This window comes from Mesoplodon mirus (assembly GCF_964341445.2).
Source record: "Mesoplodon mirus genome assembly, chromosome: 7".
Classification (NCBI taxonomy): domain Eukaryota; kingdom Metazoa; phylum Chordata; class Mammalia; order Artiodactyla; family Ziphiidae; genus Mesoplodon; species Mesoplodon mirus.
Window position 1 is genome coordinate 64,128,083 of NC_138983.1, and position 20,583 is coordinate 64,148,665.

At 48.6% G+C, this 20,583-nt stretch overlaps 1 protein-coding gene across 4 annotated transcripts in view; it reads right to left on the bottom strand.

Moving 5' to 3' along the window:
• GALNT18 (polypeptide N-acetylgalactosaminyltransferase 18) overlaps positions 1 to 20,583 on the bottom strand; it is a 355,103-nt gene that overhangs the window by 50,591 nt on the left and 283,929 nt on the right. For all 4 annotated transcript variants that reach the window (XM_082627905.1, XM_082627906.1, XM_082627907.1 and 1 more), the window contains exons 7-8: positions 13,133 to 13,318; positions 5,485 to 5,622 (exon numbers count right to left, since the gene is read on the bottom strand). In XM_082627905.1, the coding sequence (XP_082484031.1) occupies positions 5,485 to 5,622; positions 13,133 to 13,318 (324 nt within the window). The remainder of the gene's footprint in view (positions 1 to 5,484; positions 5,623 to 13,132; positions 13,319 to 20,583) is intronic.

Here is a 20,583-nt window from a genome sequence, read left to right on the forward strand (position 1 = left end):
GAGGAGAGGCGGCCACACCAAAGAGAAAGGAACAGAGAAACAGATGCATTAAATTAGGAGAAACAAGCATTCCACTGAGATAGGCTCTGCTTCCATAATCAATCCGAGGCCCTCTGAATACTATGGAAACCAACAAGCACCAGCTTTTACCTTGCATCAAGGTGCTGAGGGAAGACCAGCCTCCTCTGAAGGAGAAGCATTAGGATGCTGTTAAACGGCAAGCTGGGTTTGGGGAGCTGAGATAGTCTAGGTAAAAATAAAAGATATGCGTGCACACACACGAGATGGTGCTAGATTTTTCAGCCCCTCCTTTTGCACAAGGGTGGCATAATGGCCTTCAGAAGTCCGTGGAAAGAAGTCTTTCCAAGAAGTGGGCAACATGTCAGCTGTCTGGGGGCCTGGGATATCCTCTAGGACCAGGCCTTCTCTGCTTCCTGCAGATCCAGCAGTGGTTGGCCAGGCCCCAGCGGAGGCCCAGCTGATGAGGGTTCTCCAGAGTGGGAGGTCTGGTGGGAGAATAAGAGAGAAGGGGGCCAGAGTGGGAGCAGAAGAGAGAGGTATCTCTTATCCTCACCTACAAGCACATGGTAATCAACATAACAAATGTCTGGGTACCATGAACCAATGTCATACCACATCTAGGTAGGAAAGCCGATATTCAATGTCCCTTTCTGGCTTAAGCTCACTCTCAGCCTTTGGAAAGGGCAGCTTATGGTCCACATGGTCCTGCTCCCATGCCATAGCTGAGTAGACCATGGCGGGCACCAAGAAATAGCTTAGAATGAATTAACAATTGTCTTTCTTTCCTCCCCTCTCCTGATCCTTCTCTTTCTGGAATGTGACTATCTCATGATCCTCTTATTCTGTCCTAGGAGTCCAGATGAGAGACCAGACACCGTGGTCAGTGGGTGCTGGCCACTAGGATGGTGAGGCCATTTAGACTGGGTGTGGTGGATCTGTTGGGCCATGTGCAAGCAGAGGAATCCAGTTGTTATCAAGGAGGAGATGAGGCAGAAGGCAGATAGATTTAGAGACAAGAGAGATCATCCTGCCCCCGCTGCGGTTTTAGTGGCTTCCCAGCTCGAGTGCTCACGTCCAGCTGTACTTTAGTTCCTAAGCCCATGAGAGAGTCTGTGGTATCTTTACCCACCTAAACTTGAGCTAGCTTCAATAGCTCTTCTTAGCAATCAAAGCACTCTGTTCACAACAGGAGGCTGGAGATCAGAATCCAGGGGAGACCAGGGCAATGGGCCACAGGTGGGTCACCTATCTGGGGAAGGCCAGAGGCAGACAGCAGCTAAGTTTTCGTAGTCCTGATGGATGTGGCAGGAGGGCAGTGAACCCAGTTAAGGGGTGAGAAATGGAACAGATAACCAGAGGCCCACGTGTGCTCTATGCGACCCCTGTTCTTGACAGGGGACAAGGAACAGAGTCAAATTGTTTTCTCTTGAGCTCCCTTTCCTTTACTGGGTGATAGCAGCTCAATCTCAAACTTGAAGTGTAGGGGTTCTGCAGAAATATGAGCATGTGTCAGTTCCCTAGGCAGGGCCCCAGAAGCATCGATGAGGCAAATCCTCTATCATAAACCAATGACTTGGCTGGCCTGTGTGGGAGGAGCATATGCAAATACTCTCTGGACTTCTCCCACAGCCCATGGAGGGGTGGGTGTCACATTTGAAGCCGAACACTGTAACCCATCAGTGAGACCTGCTAACTTCTACTGCAAAGAGAAAGTTCCAGAAAGTCCTGGTGTCAGACTTGGATCTCCCCTGGATCCCCAAAGCTGGCCTCTGAATGAGGGGTGGGTGGTGCCTTTTGATAAAGTCCTCCTTGGCTCTGTGCCATCCACCCCCCATTAAGTAGGTGGTCTGTTGAGGAAGTTGGGAGAGACGGGCTGAGATAGAATCCTGGCTCCAGCTGTGTGGCCTTGGACAAAGCAACATAATTCCTCGTCTGTCTCCTTCACCCTCAAATAGGGATGATACTAGTGCCAACCTCATAGGTCTGTGGATTAACTGAAACAGTATCTACAAGTGCTCAGCACAGGGCCTGACAAATAGCAAATGTGCAATAATTGTTAGCTGCTATTATTACCGCTAAAACCTTTCTGAAGGCCGTTCAGGGAAACTAGCTTTTATGACTGCATCTATGTGCCAGGTCCCAGGTGAAGTGCTTTCCATGTGTTATCCCACCTAATTCTCAAAATAACATCGCCAGATCGGTAATACTATCTCTTTTAAGGGTGCAAGAAGTGTGTTACAGTAGGAAGCTCTGCACACCTCTCGGTCTGTAATGCTGTTCCCACTGCATGGACCCTCGGCCCTGGCCTTCTCTTTTCCCTGACTGAACCCTCCTCTTCCTGTGGCCTTCAGCTTCTCTGTCACCCTGGAAGCCTTTCCTGACCCACATCTGGGTGTGAGGCCAACACCTCCATTTCTCTGATTGCAGCACTTAACACGCTGTATTCTTGTCGCTTCTCCACTTGCCCGTCTCCTCTAGCAGTCACCAGACTAGCTCTCAGGCTTTCTCATTGCCTGCGACATGGGTCAACCCTGGCACATATTAGACAGTACGTATGTGTGAATGAATGAAGAAAATGAACAGTGAATGAATGGCATCATAGTTGGACAAAGGGCAGAGCTGGAGTCTGTCGGTCTCCAAAGTCCAAGCTCTTTACGTCATGCAAATGGAGACAATCCTGAGACTGTGAAAGACGCCCCATGAAGTGATGTGACTATAACCTTTCAGGTTTTGCAAACTGTCAAGGTCACGTAGTGATTAAGTAGCAAAGCTAATGGTCAGAAGCAGGCATGTCTGTTTCCAGATGCTGCTCCATCTCTACTGTCAGCACCAGAGCTGGGATTATCCAAAGCCATGCCATCTCCCAGGCCCGGAGCTCGGTGATCCAGGCGGATGCCCATGCTCACACAGCGGGGCCCACAGGCCCTTCAGCCTGCAGGAGGCATTAGTGGGACCTATTACTGGATTACTGGGTAGGGTTATATAGACTTGACAATGGCCTGAGAATCCCAGGGGGTTATTTGACCTGAGCAATGCAATTTAGGCATGAGTTGGAAGGGAAAAAGAAAAAAAACAAAAAAACAACGTGCCCCTGAGAAGACATCTGGTCTTTCCATTTCAGAATAAAAGTAATCACCAGGAAGAAAGATTCAGCCCCAGAAATCCTCTTGCTCTTGTGCTGCATCCTGCCTTGCCCATTGTCTCCTTACTGCCCCCATTAAGAGTTCATTATGCTCCTGGACAAGCAAGCATATCTCTGCTCATGTAAGAATCCAGCCTGTTGAGGAGGCAGGAGGGAGGGGGGCTGGCCTGGCCCTGAACAGCAGCTGGCAGATGAACATGCAGGGGGTCAGAGACCTCCGCCAGGCCCAGGAACGGCTGACACGGCTCAGCCCTCTGGGATGGCAAGTGGATGTTTTTCAGCACAACAGTGAAAACAGCCCCAGCTGTGGACTCAAACAGATCTGGATCACAACCCTGTATATGCCACTTACTATTTGACCAACCAAAGGTTTCTGGGTGTGGTGGTGAGGAGACTACATGGTAAACCTGCTGTATGTGCTCATAAGATGAGACCCTTTTGCTTGGAAGACAAGAATGCCCTGGGCCAAGACCCAGAATTGCAACGGCTGTGTGCATACATCTCCACTGTTATTGCTTTCCCTGCTGCTCTGGCTGAGTTTGGCTAATACTCTTTAGCTACAGCTGATAGCTTGGTGAGACCATGAATCCAGAAGCTTGCCCTGGCTCCCAGAGGTCTGGGCCAATAGTTTCTCTGGAGCCACAGTAGCATAACTACTTTGTTTGAGCTGGGTTCAACAGTGGCCAAGCAGTACACACAACTTGCTATGGGCTGAGTGTAGAGGTACCAGTAACTGCCGCATCCTCAGGATGGTTCTGGGGAGGTAGATGGGACTGATGGGCACCTCACAGTCCAGTGTGTTTCCATGGTGATGACAGGATCTGGAGCCTCAGGTAACAGCTGGGCAGCGCCAGCTGAGGAGTTTTCTGACATCTGAATTATACCAGCCTGGGAAGTGGAGAGGCAAGAGGCTACTGGGCAGTTCTCTCAGGACATGTCAGCCATGCCATGGGGACTCTTGTGGGAAGATATGACCCCTTCCTACAGGTTGGCCTCCGGGGACAACAGAGGCCCTGCAGGAGGGTGGGAAGGGGGGAGTTCCTGGGACCTTGGCTCTGTCTCCTTTAGAATCCTAGGACGTGAGAGTTGGGAGGCCCCCAGGGAACACTGAGGCCAACCCTTCAGCAAGGATTCTTCTCCTCCCAGGCTGATGTTGTACCCATAATGTTCCTGCCGAGGCAGGCCTTGAACTCAGTTCTGAGCACAGGTCATCAAAGGAAGAGGCCTCAGTTCTTCCTTCAGATTTTCATCCTGGGATATCTAAAAGGTCTGAGGGGACACTGCAAAGGGAGGAATGAGAGTGATATCAGAAGCTGATGTTTTAGATTCAGTTTCACTGTTGATTAACTGTAAATATGGGCAAGTCACTTTGCCTCTCAGTTTCCCCATCTGTAACACAGCAGGGGGTGGGGGTAAGGCAGGTGGCCCCAGGGATAGTTTTGAGGGTAGTTTTGAGGGCTTAACTGTCATAGAAAATCTTTATGTGTTCAGTCAGCAAAAACCAGGTGAGATATCCAAAAATCAATCAGGTATTTAAAATACCTTAAGAGTTGTATGGTCCTGGGGAATATTGGAAGAATGCGAGAGTTTATAATGTTCAAAGTATTTTAACCTTAGACACAAAATACATTTATGTATCTGAGACTTTCTTCTACCCACGAGGACAGTATTATTTTACCACACTTAACATATGAAGAAACTAAGGCCAATAGACATTAAGACACGTGCCCAGGAAGTGGCTGGGTCAAGATTGGAACCAGGTCCAAACCCTCTGCTCTGTCCCTCCATCTTGCTGCCTCTGCTGGGGGAACTGCTCACTGCCAATCAATAAGTGGTACTAAAACATCCTTCAAAATACAGCAAACTCAGGAAGGTTACATTTCCCAGAATGCCTTACCAGGAGGCTCTGTGTGAGTGAAAGACATAGCCCCGTGGGTGGGGGAGGCATGCAGGCTGGTTGGTAGAACTTCAGGCACCCATGCTTGAGGAACAGTGGAATTTGTTATGTTGTCTTGCAATCTTAACCTGACTTCAGATTTTTGTTTTATTAAGTGGGATATGCAGGTTTGGGGCCAGAGCTGAATTGCTTAGGACTGTAAAGGAGAGACTAAGCACCTCTCTCAAGGGAATGGAGAGGTTTGGGCTATGAAAGCATCAGCTGCCTCACACTCAGCTCCAGAAATCAGCCTCTTGTCCACAGGTCTACCACAGGTCCCATACTGGGGGCCAAGAGGCTCTTTCCCTCCCTGACTCTCCACACCTCTCTCTGGTCCTGCTCTCTGTCTGCATCTTGGCGAAACCCCGAGGGGCTAGCTCCTTACCACCCCATAGGCAATGATGTCTGAGTACATCCTCATCTCTGGGTACACGCTGACCAGGTACCACCGGAAGGTCTTGCACTGCAGCTGTTTCCTCAGAGCCTTCCTTGCAGTGATGTCCCCGATGTCGATTCCTGAGTCCTGCACAGGATGCAAACACAGAGATTCAGCTACCACCAGGGCACAGCTTTTCCCTGAACCGCCCCAACCATGGTTCTGGGGACTGTCTGGTGAAGGGACAACCTGAGAATATAACTCACACACTTCCTAACATGTGCCTTGGCCCCATAACCGTCCCTGTTTGGTCTGTGAAACATCAGATCAGCACTGATGGGGACTGTCATCAAAGGCCATTGAAAATAAAGATGCAAATCCTTAAAAATTACTAAAAGAAAAAAAAGCTGTAGTCTTTGTATAAGTAAAAGAAATGGGAAGAATACAGCCTGATTAAGGTTTTCTCTACCTCAAGAGATAAGGTGAGAGATTCTGAACTGCTGGTGGAGAGGAAGAGGGAAGGGAAAGAGTTGAAGATGGAATAGTGCTAATTATATTACTATTCTAAGGATCATGGCAGCTAAGTCTTACATAACACAATGTGTCAGGCTGTGCTCTGCATGAGACAGGCACATATATTTATATTTTACTTATATTAAATTTATGTACATGGTCCCATTTAAACCTATGAGGGAGCACAATATAATCCTCATTTTACAGATGAGGAGTTGAGACAAAGGGAGGTTCAGTGACCTCCTGGGTGACTTGCCCAGAGTCCCACAGCTAATAAGTGGTGGACCTGAGAGTTGAACCCAATCAACCTGGGTCTGGAGTTCGTGCATTAAAATTTGCCCGGCGCATTTTTAGGAGCCTGTCCTTCTGCCTCTTAAGACCAAGTCCCTGTGGGAGAAGCAGCCTCTCTCTTTAGGCCTGGGAGGGCTTAGCATAGACAGCACTGTGTCTCTCACTTCCCAGGTGTACCAGAGAGGTGGCCCTTGAGCCATGGACATGCAGCAGACAAGGAGTAGACATGGAGACATGGATGTGTCCTTGAGTGAGAGTGAGAGAGAAGCCCCTACGTTTCTTGTGGTCCTAGAGCAGAGGGGAAGCCCTGGGTTTACACCCCAGCTGTTGAACAGGGCACAGAAGCAGCTGAGAAAGAGCTGATGCCACAGCAGAGGATGGAAAGGGGTCCCTATAGCGGGGGATCAGATGGAGATGGGTGACATCTCAGAGGACGACACCATGGAGCCAGGGATCAGAGGGGCACGTGGTATCTCATGAGACATAAGCCCAGAGCAGAGACAGAGGAGGATGGGGAAGCACATACAGCTCTCTCTCACTGACACGGCAGTCCGTGCGCTGGCAGCGTTACCCCATCTGGTTCTGCCATCAACTCCGGGATCAAGTTACGGGGGTTGGGAAAATAATGAAATTGACAGTTTAAGTCTGAAATGTCTGGGAAAAATCACAAAGATGGCTGCTGCATGTATCTGGACATGATCAGAACACATTTTTTTTTTCTTTTTTTTTTTGCGGTACGCGGGCCTCTCACTGTTGTGGCCTCTCCCGTTGCGGAGCACAGGCTCCGGACGCGCAGGCTCAGCGGCCATGGCTCACGGGCCCAGCCGCTCCGCGGCATGTGGGATCTTCCCGGACCGGGGCACGAACCCATGTCCCCTGCATCGGCAGGCGGACTCTCAACCACTGCGCCACCAGGGAAGCCCCAGAACACATTTTTGATATCAGTCAACAGGGGCTTGAGTCAAAACAAAATGTAGATATAGAAGAAATACATTTATTTTTGCCCACCAGAGTTCAGGTCATGTAAAAATTTGAACCTGCCACAGCCTGAAGGTTTAAGTTCCAGACTCCTAGGGTGCAATTTCAGTGAGGATATACCTTTTGAATATTTCTTGATGACCTTGTCTCTGATGGGTCTGCTCCCTGGCTCCTGCCGGGAGCCCTCCCAGCAACTGCTACTTGGCCTTTCTCTGCTGGACCCCAGCTCCCTGACAATCAAGAAACATGGTCTGATGATCTCTGTGCCCACAGTCTAGCGCTGCGCCTGAACTATATTGATGAGACCGAGTTGAAAAAAGATTTATGAAATAGTGAACTTAGCAACTGACAATAAATGTATCCTGCTCACCCCTCCCCTACCCAAGACATCTGTTAAGTATTAACTCTTTAAACTGCTCTGCACTTTATCCTCACATCACAAAGCTATTCTCCTGGACCCAGGTCTTCTCACTTCATGCTATACTTGCCTTTATGTGATGTCAAATTAACACTGTCTCAGCTTTTATGGAAAGCAACTAGAAGAACCTACCTCAGCAAGGCCTCTGTATTTTCCTAAAAATCTAGGTTCCCATGGGAAAACTTCCTTTCTACATTCAGGATCAAAGGAAGGTTTGTCTCTCTACTTATAATCTACTCAAAAGTGGGAGAGAGACAATCCATCGGGAGTCCATCTCTACTTTAACTTCTAGGAGACTCAAGAACCAGAGTTTTGCTCAGCTTAGTTGTCTGGAAATCATGTCCCTTTCCTCTTCCTGTTTATTAATGGACTTTTGCCTTTCCATTTTAACGGTTCAGCACATCTGTACTGTGTGTTTACTGTAAATTGCATCAAACTCTTTTTCAGAGCAGGGGGAGGAAATTGAGAAATAAGCAAACATTCTCAGAGAAGGTCACCTTGACCTTTATTATTAGAAAACAATAAATGTATCTTCCCCCTTTGCCAAATACTTAGCGTAGAGGGTTGAATAGTGTCTCTCCCCAGTATCAGGTCCGCCCAGAACCTCCGAACATGACCTTATTTGGAAATAGGATCTTGCGGCTATAATTAACTAGAGATCTTGAGATGAAACCATTCTGGACTTAGGATGAGCCTACATCTTCATAAGAGAAAGGAGAGGGAGGCTTGAACACACAGAGACAGAGGCAGAGAATGGAAAGATACATCTACAAGCCAAGGAACCCCTAGAGCCACCACAAGCTGGAAAAGGCAAGGAAGGACCCCCCACCCCCCAGAGCCTTTGAAGGGAGCACGGCCCTGACAGCACCTTGATTTGGGGCTTCTGGCCTCCAGAAGTGAGACAGAACACATTTCTGTTGTTTTAAGCCACCAGTTTGTGGTAATTTGTTCTGGCAGCCCTAGGGCACTAATGTACTTAGCCACACAAAAAGCTGTCCAGTATTCCTGCCTGCGTGTGCAGCCAGATACAAAATTCCTTGTAGCCAAACCCAAAGAAGGGCTGTTGCCTAAGAACCGTGGTGAGTCATCCTTGGCACTCAGCCTGTCTTCGGGCAAGAGGAAGCAGGGCCACATCTAGAGTTCCTGAACCCTGTGTAAGAGAATATTGATGCTTTGCTGCAGACTGACTTTGTTTGTTGATAAGCAAACTGATTTTCAATTAAAGTAGAGGCTGCATGAGTGGAAGGCTCCTCTGGATTTCCAAAAGCTTGGGACTGAATGTGATTATGGAGTGAGTGAGAGAGCTGGTTCTGTTCAGGGCACGGCCCAGGAAGGACTCCGCATAGAAGGAAGCGAGGGAGGATGACTGCCCAGCAAGGGCATTTTAAAGCTGGGGCGGGAATGCAGAGGGTGCAGGTGATCACGTCGACAACAAGAGTTAACACTTCTCTAGTGCTTTCCATTTGCCGAGCACTGATCAAAGTCTCCACATATTAACTTATTTAATTCTCCAAGGAGCCACTAGGCAGGGGTGAAGGGTTCCACCTCTACATTTGCAGTTGGGATGCTGTAGATGAAAGGTTAAGTAAATCGGGAACACACGTGCCTGTGACTGAACAGAATGTATCGAGATGCCGCCACATCAAGGGCAGCTGGGAAAATTACTGGGGAAAACATGGAGGGATGCAGTACCCACATTTCCTCCCTCTTCTTTCTTTTTCAACTCATCTTTATTGAGTGCCTAGACTGTGTCAGGCACTGTCCTAAGCATCATGCATACGCATAGGAAGAAGTCACAGTCTGCCAGAAAGCAGAGTCTGGAAGATCCAGACAAGTAAACAGACTCTCTGCACACAGTGTGAAGCACGGCAGGAAGCAGAGAGTGCTGAGGGACAATGGAAGAGGGGCCCTTGGTCCATTCCCTGGTGTGGGGCAGCCAGGATGAAGGGAAAAGGGAGGAGAGCAGTCAAGGAAGGCTTCCTGGAGTAGGTGATGCTAAGGGTGAGTTTGGAAAGATAGGCAGGATTAGCTAAACTAGTGTCACCCAAACCTGGTTTCCCCAAACCAGCACCTGGGGAGCTTTTTACAGATTCTGGTACCACTATACACCTCCTTATCAAAATCTCTGAGGATGAGACCCAGAATCAGTATTTTTTAAAAGGTCTCCAAGTGATTCTGATGCAGTTGGTCTGTAGATCTGCTTTTAGGAGCCACTGACCAACGGAAAAAGGGATCACTCATATGGCTAGCAGATTCATTTGTTAACAAGAATTAGTGAGGTTTTACTGAGCCCTTATCACGTGCCCCACCTTGTGCTAGGCCTGGTGACACAGATATGAATAATAAAATCTGTCCTCAGAGAGCCCATGGTCTAGTGAAGTGGTTCTCAGCCCTGGATGGACATTAAAATCCCCAAAAAGCTTTCTTTAAAAAAAAAAAAAAGTCCCCTTCCAAACCAATTAAATCATAATCTCTGGGGTGGAGGCCAAGTGATTTTAAAGTTCAGCCAGATTTGAGACTCACTGGTCTAATGAGAGAGAGACTTTCAGACAACGGAACATTCTCTTACAGGGTGATGATGCAATGACAGAGACACGCAGGCAAAAAGGGGCGTTCTCCCCAGCTGGGGCTGGCTTCTAGAGAAGAGGTCGCTGGAGCTGAGTCTAAAACGATGGAGGAGAATTGGTGAGGGTGGAGGCTGGGGAAGAGGTTTTGGGAGGAATTCCAAGCAGAGAGGACAAAATGGGCCAACACACAGAGATGAGAAACAGCCTGGTGCGAACAGGGAGCTCGGGGCAGTTCCCCTAAGTCCACGCTGTCCGCAGAGCCTCCAAAACAAGGATGGTGGGCAGTGGGGCTGGAGACATGGGTGGAGGAGAAAGCTTAGATCCATGTCTAACACCGGACTTTATGCCTGATCTTGTGCACATGGAGAGTCGTTTAAAGATTTCAAGTAGGACAATGACATGGTTGCTGTGAGTTTTTTAAAAAGATGACTTTGGGCTGTGGGGAGTATGAATTTGAGGGGTAAGACTTGAGCCAGGAAGCCAACCAGAGGCTGTTGCAGAGGAAGAGGTGAGGCCTGAACTCAGAATTGAGAGGAATGGAAAGGTGGGCTCGGTGATGGACTGGGAATGGAAGACGATTAAAGGAAGACACTCAGGTTTAAGCTCACATGTCTGGTCAGATGGTGGTATCATGACTTTAGACAGAGAATAAGAACAGAAGCAGACTCGGGTGGGGAAAAAGATGTACACAGTTTCAGTCAGATTCAGTCTGAAGTGCCTGTGGGAACACACAGGAGATGTGTGGCTGAAAGTCTGAAGCTGAAGGCAGAAGTCAGGCGAGAGAGAGTAACTAGGAAGCCCTCAATGTACAGGTGATACAGAACCCAAGAGTAGATGGGATTACCGTGGGGATGCGTATCATGAGAGCAGGTGGCCAAGGACGGGTCCCTGGGGAGCACTTAAGCAACCACTGGAAGTAAGCCTTGCCCACACAGAGTTAGGAGCAGTCGGAGAGATGAGGATGTTCTGGGGTGTGGAATTCTGGAGCTAAGGGAGTGAAGAGTTTCAAGGAAAAGGTGGGATCCTGTAAGTGAAAGACTCTAAAATAGCCATTAAATTCAGCAGTTAGGAGGCCCAAGATGACTTTGCCAAAAGCAGCTTCGAGGTAGTATTGGGATGTGACTTGAGAAGTGGACGGGAGGTGGAAAAGTGTTGACTCTTTGCACAAGCCTGAAAGAGGCAGAATAGGGAATCTGGACATAGAAGCGAACAGGGGGGTCAAAAGGAAACACACTGACCCCTTCCTTCTCCTCCTAAGGCTTCATCCTGGACATTTCCATCCCTCATCTGCCTTTCTTGTGTTACCCCCCAGCCCCACCCACTTGACTTGGTTTGAACTCTTCTAGGAGTCACAGGCAGACAATGAGTTTCATCATTTTCCAATTACTTCTACTCACTCACTTCTCTACTATTCTTTGGATTTGCTGTCTATTTCAACATCTGGCAGCTGCAGTCGGGGGGAGAGGGCTACAAAGTTTGCAGCTTTGGGGTGCAGAGAGAAGGGGGGCAACAGTAATGGACAGGATCCCAGTCCTTTGCAGAAGCCGGGGATCCACAGTGCTTCGCTGGTGAGCTTCTGGGGAGTTTCCAAGTGTGCTTAACATTTTGCTATCAGAGGACACCCACAGCAGGGCTCAGCATCCTGCCCAGAATGCTGTGATCCAACGCCCACAGCCACAGATGGGGCTAGAAGGCACCACCGTTTCCCTAGAAACACTCCCACTGTCAGAGCTGCATTCGGGGCTGGTTCATTAGGGCTGGCTGCACTCCCGCTGGTACTTCTTGGTTCCTCATTCTTCTTCCCAACTGCTGAAATCTCACTGATTGTAGGAGGATGCAATCAACCCAAGACCCCTCCCCGTGGTCGTGGTAGTGAGGGGGTTGCCTGAAAGCTCCCACCCATGACCCAGCCTACTTTCTCAATCACTCAGCCTGAGCAAAACATTAGCTTGGTGGACACATCGGGGAAGGAGGCCTTCATATAGAAACTTTAAGCAAAGATCAATCATTGCCCTATTAGGAAGAGAGAGAAGAGGCTTTCTAAAGGACTCACGAGGGGAAGCCATGGCCTTGGAAGGAAAGCAAGAGGTCATGCAGTCAACAGCTCCATTTCACATAAAATGCAACATAAGCAATGATCTCCAGGCAGACCAGCTGGCAAGCAGGCGGGGATCCCGTGGCTGGCATCTGTTGGGTTCTCCCAACCCAGCGGTCCAAGGTTACTTCCGTATGACACACAGCAAGGCTGAACAGAACTACCAAAGAAACATTGCTTTCCCTCTCACACTTCTTAAGTGTGGGTGACTAGAGGGCTAGAGGACTGTGGCAGGCGATGATGAGGTTCTGTGAGAGTTAAAAGTAGCCTAAAAAATGTGGGAATGTAGCCCAGCCCCATCCATGTGGCTCAAGAAATCCCAAAGGCATAGGAATATTCCTTATTGGTCTGGTCAAAGGTTCGATGGAGAAGTTTGAATCCAGTCTACAGGGAAATTAAGGTGCATTTTGTGAATTTTGGTAATTACTGGGATATTTGTAATCCAGGACCATGAAATATCTATTGTCAGAGAAGCTGAGAACCTGAGAGCATGTTGGAACCTTGGAGCCACTTGGTCCAACTTTCTCACATAGAATGAGGACACTGCTGTCTGGAGGGAAGGAGCCCTCCTTCAAGGAGGAGGTGACCAGGGATGGGGTGGGTAAGATGCCTTAGCACCCTATAGTCAGCCCCTTTTCTCCAACATCTTGTATCTTAGGGTTTGAGAATTCACTCCAGCATGGCAAACAAGACTCTGGCTGTCCCCTGGGAAGAAGGGTTGAATCTCAGGTTTGTTTTGTTTGGTTTTTTTCCCCAACAACTCCCAAGAAACCCACCCCCACGGGGCCTTCCTACCTCTTGGGGTATGTTCCATGCCATGTACACATGGCTTTTAAATTCGTCCATCCAGACTTCAGCCACCCTGAGGGCGTTCCTGCGGACATGGGCGGTGAGGTCCTCGGTGTAGGGCTTGTGGGCTCGCTCAATGTGGGCAATCCGCGAGCAGGGCAGGACCTCCACGCTCCCGCCACACTGCCACACCTGCAGAAGACACGGGCCATGCATCAGTGCCCAGACCTGACCCCGAGCCTGGAACCCAGACCACAGGTGACCACGAACACGAGCTCAGACACATCCAGCTCTCCTCAGCTTACTCTCCTGTCTGCAAAGGGAGCGAGCTGTACCTTATTTCTACTCCTAGAACAGGAAGGTTATTGAGTCATTAATTTGTGTCTTGTTTCCAGTTGCTGTGGATTTACCAGCAAAGAATTAATGCACCCTCCCTCTCCAGTCTTTCCACCCTCCCTCCCCCAAAGAAGAGACTAGACGTTTTGTGACCAGCGATCTGGGTTCTCCTTGCCCCAGGGGAGAAGTTAACAAAATCCTTGATAATGGTGTCTGCAGCAGCGCTTGACATGGAGAGACCAGCAGAGCCTCCCAACAGAGACATCACCTTAAAATGGACCACCTGGGCCTGGACACAGATGAGTGATCTCCACAGGGAGAGCTAGGTGCCCTGCTGCGGCTCCATCTTTCCTGGGCTCTGAGTTCTGTCAGAACCCAAGACGGGGGGGCACTATAAAGAAGGGAATAAAAAAAAAAAAAAAAGAAGGGAATAATATGAAACTTCTCCCTGACCTTGGTGAGTAGGAGTTTGAACAGGGTGCCATTTGATTTTGAAAAATAAAGAAAAATGACCTTGTAACCTGAGCGTCGAGGGACAGTGTCTTGGAGCCCTTTCCACAATCATTCCAGCCACTGTGGGAGTTCAATGCTCTGGAACGTGCACATCCTTTTGTGTCTTCAGGCCTCTGCCCATTCTATTTGTAATTTTGGAATGCCCTCCCTACTCCTTCTCCTGCTGAAAAAAAATATCATCTCTCAGGATCCTGGCCACCCAGCCACACTATTGTGGGGTCTTTGCTTCATTCTTGGGGCAGAGCTTCCTCCTCTGGCCCTCAAAGCTCTTCATACCACAACTTACCTGCTAATAGGTCAGCCTCCCCCTCACTGTGTTGCAAGAGGGCAGAACCCATATCTCATTCGTTTCTCATCTCCAGCACAGAACACAAGGCCTGGTACATATAGGTACTTTGTAAGTACTTGTTGAATAAATATATAAATGATTGATGCCTAACCAGACAATCAATCAGTAAATGGTTGGTGCTTAGTAAAGTGGGATGAATCTGAAATACCTGGTCAGAGAGGCTGAGTGAGGCTTTTGGTGGAAAGCAATCAAGATCTCTTGGTGGACAGCGGTGATCACTTATGAGGTGTTGTCAACTGGACAATTTGGCGGATGATATTTGCGCTTATAACGTGTACTCATCGACAACCATAGGTTTTCCTCCAAGGAAAGGTCAGCTTCAAATTTAGCTTAATTCCCCTCCCCACCCCGTGCTAGTTAGGAAGAGAATGTCTTCTCTTCCACCAGGCTATTTCACACCAGTTGGTCCTGTTGGAAGTTGGAAGGCAATGGACTGACTTTCTAATCTTGTCTTGCATTTAGTATATTATTAATATTTAGGGCCAATGGAAAGGAAATAAGCATCCCCACTGAGCGTCCACTATGTGCCAGGCACCGGCACAAATCACACATAGTAGCCGTGTGACCTTGGGTTATTCACTTGATCTCAGTGTGCCTCAGTTTCCTCATCTCCAATGGAGATCCTAACAGTTCCCATCTCAAGAGGTTGCTGAGGAGACTAAAGTGCTCATATACAAAGTGCTTAGAAAGATGCCTGACACATAATTAGCGCTCAATCAGCCTCAGCTATTACTGAACAAATGATACACAGCAGAATCTTCAGAATAACCCTGTGAGGTAGTGGTTATTGTCTCCAATGCCAAATGAGGAAACTGAGACCAAGGCTGTCCCTTGCCCGAGACCACACAGCTGGTACGAAGGCAAAAGGATGAGTCTGAGCCTGACCGAAGCTCAAGGAAGAGCTAGTGCTTCCCCAGGTGACCATGCTTTGAAGGAAGTTTCCACAACCAGGGGTGGTCCGAGGACCAGGAAAGGAAGCCATGGAAGGCTCTGGGGTGTGTACCTTTATGTCCATGACCCGTATATTCTGGGGACTGTGCTGATCTCCAATTCACTTTGCTCAGATTTTCAAGGAAAGCCTGTGAATATGTCACTGATAACACATGGAGTCAGGGTAATGATTCTTTGTGCCACTGGAACGGAGGCTACTAATTGACATATTTCAGCGACCCAACACAGTACGTGATTTGTAACAAAGCTCTTTTATTCCAAGACCTGTCTCTCAAAGAGTTCAGTCGCCATTTCATCTTAGAGTGGGAGCATCTGCCGTGGTTCTAATCAGAAGGGTGGTGGCAACACCTCCCATTCTGCCCTTAGCTGCACGGTGAAAGGAGCCGTGTGAATTCACTGCTGACCTCTTGAAGCCACTCCCCTTTCCCCATCCTGTAGCCACCGCCCTCATCCAGACCACTGCCATGTCCCATCTGGACTCTGCAACAGCCTCCAAACAACTGCCCTCCCTCCTGCCTTCCTCCTCCAGTCTCTTCTCCACCCAGCAGCCAGAGTGATCTTTTGAAGGTGTACATTGGATCCCGTCCCGCCTGCACAGCGCCCTCCCCAGCACAGCCCCTGAGGCTCCAGCGGCCTGGCCCCTGCCCACCCCTCCAGCCTCGTGCTTGCTTCCTAACACTCCGTGCTGCAGTCATGCTGACAGTTTTTACTTCCTCCAGCATGCTGGGGTTCCTCTCACCTCTGGATTTCTGCATATGCAATTGCATACCCACCCCGCCCCGCTTCACCTGACATCCTTGGGGCAACAGTTCAGCGTCACAGTTCTGTATCCCCTTCAACTAGGTGAGCCCGTCATGCTCTGTGGTCCCAGCCCTGTCTTTGCCGACCATGACACTCTGGTACCTGCTGGTTTACTAATCTCCTTCCCTCTTTCAAAATGTTCTCCAAGCTCTTCACCATATTCTCCTTTAGACATGTGCTAAATGGTGCCTAGAACACATCACGGGTTTCCAGCAGAGGTGGGATGGCTGGGCTGGGTGGGAATAGCACATAGTTTGTAAAAGCACAGCTTTGGAGCCAGTGAGAAGTGGATTCCAATTTTTACCTCTGCCACCTGCTGCTGTGTCACCTTTGGCAGGATATTTCTCCTCCCAAGTCTCAATTTCGCCCGGTAGAAGAAGGGGATGGAGTGCAGGTAGCTGTTTGACCCTGAGCCTGCCTCCGGGTGAGCTCTGTATGCATGGCAGTCGATGTGGGATCAGGACATCTGGGTCTATTCTGGCCCCACCCTGTGCTGGCTGAGCGGCAACTCTGGGGTACTTAACATCCCATCTATGAAACTCAAATTACAGTGATGTTGCTACACTGAGCTGTGGGCTCTGGAAGCCCCTGTCGTAGTGCTTGGAATATTGTAAGCCCTTAGCCTGCACTTGTTATTATTGAGTATTTTATAATAACCATTATGATTGCTGCTATTGGCTTCTCCTGTACAGCCACCTTCAGGGGACAAATGATTGCAGAGGAGTCACGTGTCTGGCTGAAGCCCAACAGACAACAGACGTGCTGCCCTCCAGAGTGCCTGGCCCAGCAGGGAGAGGCTCCTCTCTGGAGACTGGAAGCACCTGTTCACCTAGAGCTTGTCTCCGTTCTCCTCTCTTCTGTGAAAAGAAACTCATCTATAGGGAGCATCTGCCTTGGATGTAGCCTTTGGGTTCCTGGCAGCTTCTGGTTGGAGCAGAAGATGTGTACTTGGCGTGTTTGCCCCTCCACTTCTGGACCCTGCCCAATGACCCTGAAATAAACAAGAGAGAGCCTGTGCTCCATGATCCCCGCATGACGAGCAGCTCCGCTGACCAATGGCTTTCTTCAGAGAGAATCTCAGAAGTCTTACCCACAGCTGATCTCAGAGACCCTCTCATGGATGGCAGACAAAGGTTAGGAAAGAAAATCACTGACATTTGGACCTCATGAAAGATGACATCATGAAGCTTCCATGGAGGTTTGGGAGGATGACGAAGTAAAAGGGATCCAGGCCTGGAACACAGGTCTTAGCTGGCATGATGTGGCAAGACCCAAACCAGATAGAGGCTACAGACGGGAGGCATTGTGCCAGAGAAGCACAATGGGCCACTGGAGGGAGGGCAAAGATGTGGGACAGAATGATGGCTTAGCATTGCAAGTTCTAGGGGGTGGAGATGACAAGGCGAGGAAGGGCAAGGGTTGGGTACCAAAGGGGTGGCTGAGAAATGAAGACCAAGGGTCAGCAACCAAGAAGGCAGATGAGGTCACAGGGCACAGGAAGCCACTACCAAGGTAGAACTTAATTTTTACCTAGCGCGCTTGTGACCCAGGCTCATAACAAGTGAGGCGTGTGCTAGCCTGGTGGGGATGCCTGGTGGCACGTCAGCCCAAGGCTGGACCTCGTGGCTTCTGTTTTCTTGACCATGTTTCTTGACCATACCAATTTTTTTCCTGTCTCTGTGCCTTTTCACCTGCTAGTCCATCTTTCTGGAATAAATCCCCCACTTGTTACCCAGCTCAAATCTTACCTTCTTTCACCCACTCAGTCTAAATTATATTCCCTCTGAATACTTTTAGCACCCCACCCTTTTTCTTATTAATGCTTATTCACAATACTTCTATTTATGTATTTCTTCGTTCGATGTCTGCCCTCCACCTCCATTGCCCTGCTAAAGTATAAGCTCTAGGAAGACGAGGTGCACGTTGCATATACCAGCACCAGGCACTCAGGACATGTTCAATAACTGATCTGAATGAGTGATTCCAGCAATCCCAGAGCCCTGGGCTTTCATTCACCATACAGAGAGGCGGCCTAACTCGCTTAGCTGGCTCCTCTAATAAAGGCCATAAACATAAAATGTGCCAGATTTTACTGAACACAATGACTTCCTTCAAACCCAAGTGGTTTTTCAGCAAAGCTCTGACATTTAAGTGCAGGCTGCTACAAACGAGAAGTTACTTTGGCTGCAGAGCTTGAATTACCGTTATAAAACTCGGGAAGTTATCAAATGAACCTGCGCGATTGCAGGCAGTTTCGTCTTATGGAACCATGAACTCACTGTAGAGAAAGCCCCCCACCTAGCCAATGCTTCCAGACGCCCACAGAGAAGCTGCTGGGCTGACCCCAGACGCGACTGAGAACCTGAACTGTTGTAAACAGAGAGCGAGTCACACTCACCAACAGCCCTTCCCAGGGAGCCCTAATCCTGTGATTGTTTCTGAAAAAACGTGGTGCATCCATCTGGGAACTACAAGAAAGCATGCAGGTCTTGGGGGCTGGTAGGCAGAGTGTGAATCCTGCCTCTGTCACACATTAGCCTTTGACTTGGACCTGTTCTTGGATGTCAGTTGCCTTTTTATTGGGGCAACTGGCAGGTTTAAAAGAGATGCTGTATGAAAAGCTCCCTCTAGCAAAGACAGGCATCTAGTAGGTTCTTAGGAAGGTTCAGGTTCCTTTCCCTTCCCAGGACTGGGAGCTGCTGGTACAAGGTCAGGGTCAGAAGACTGAGTTTATGTCCTATGTTTGCCACTTACATAAATAGACCTGTTTCCTTCCCAAGCCTCAGTTTCTCCCAGCTGCCAAATGGAAGAGTGGACTAACTTGGAAGTGGACTAACTTCCTAACTTGGAAGCTGGACTCAGTGACATGTTAGATACCTTCTACTTTTTGCATTCTGTGGTTCTAAGTGTTCTTGCCAATACCTCAAATATTACCCAGTATTTGAGACAACCAGTAGAGTTGTGAATTGGGAGTTATAAAATAGGGAGACACTGGAGGCAAGACATCAGGATACAGTGTGACCATTTCTCCTACTCAGAGTCTAGTAATCACTCTGTAGTCTTTGGTAGGAATAGCAGATAACACTCCCATGTTAAATCCATTCACTGGTTAATGTCCTTCTGAAGCACTGGGTTAAGAAGGATTCTGAGGCTCCATCTGGGCTCAGTGGAAAAGCATGCCACCATTTATTAGCATCTACCGAAGGTAAGTGATTGGGGGGCGGTGGCACCTTAGTCTTGTACTTCATAACCACAGTCCACAGGATAAGATCCCAAATCCTGTCCAGCTTTTATCTCCTTATGACATTTAATGAGCTATTCTCTCTTGGCAAAATGTTCCCACTGTTCCCTTAGCCCAGACATCCTCCTTCCTGCTCTCCGTCCATCCAAAGCCAGCCTGGCCCTATTTCTCCAAAGTCCTGAAACACGATTTGCACCACTCAGGTGGTCCTTTATTTCTTGGTTCATGTTGTCAATTACCTTTATGTGTAGCTGTCTCGCCTAACTTGGCTGTGAAATGCTGAGACAAGAGTCAAAAGCCAACCCAGGCAGGCTGGGGGGAGGAAGACGAGGAAGATGGAGGCTGAGGCCTGAGAATGGCTGGCAGAAGACCAGCAACGTGTTTGCAGAGTGGTTGTAGGGTCAGAAATGCAGGCAAACAAAGACACTGACGAGGGCATCACCTAGAAACCACATGCGTCTCACTCTAGCAGCAGCCGTGCATGGCAATGAGAAGGAAAGAGAGGTCAAACCTGGGCAAAGCTAAGTCAAAAGCCAGAGGCTGTCAGCCTCTTCCCCCTATCACATATATTTATTTGCCTGGCTAATTCCTACCTACTTTCCCTGTCTTCCCTGAATTTGGTAAATGCCTCTGCTCTGCATTCCCATGTCACCTATACCTCCTCCAGCTGTGTGCCTGTGTACCTTGTATATGTACAGTTTAAAGACACATAACACAAGGGACAACTGTTTACCTACCGCCCACTTAAGAAACAGTATTGGCAGCAACTTAGAAATCTCTGTGTGCTGCTCCTTACCCACAAAGGTAACCCATTATCCTGAACCTTGTTAATTTCCTTGCCATCAAGCTCAACTATGTACTTAGTTTTACCTGGTTTTAAATGCTGTATAAATGGAAGTATATTGTCTGCATTCTTCAACTTGCTTCTTGCTTCATTTATTTTCATCACCATTGTGCTCCATTGTATAAATGTACAGACATTTATTTATGCATTCTCCTGGTGGTCCACAGTCTGGTTGTTTTCAGGATTATGAATAGTGCTCCTTCGAATATTCTTATACATGTCTCTCGGCACCCAAGAGAGAGCACCCCTCTGTGTATCTGCACATAGTGGAATTTCTGAGCCATAGGTTATAACACACATTCAACTCTCCCAGGGAGAGTGAAACTCTTCCAAAGTGAGAATCCCATGTTCCGGTCCCACCAGAACAGATGAGCACTCATGTTGCTTTACAATCTTGCCAACATTTGGCATCATTCATAGAT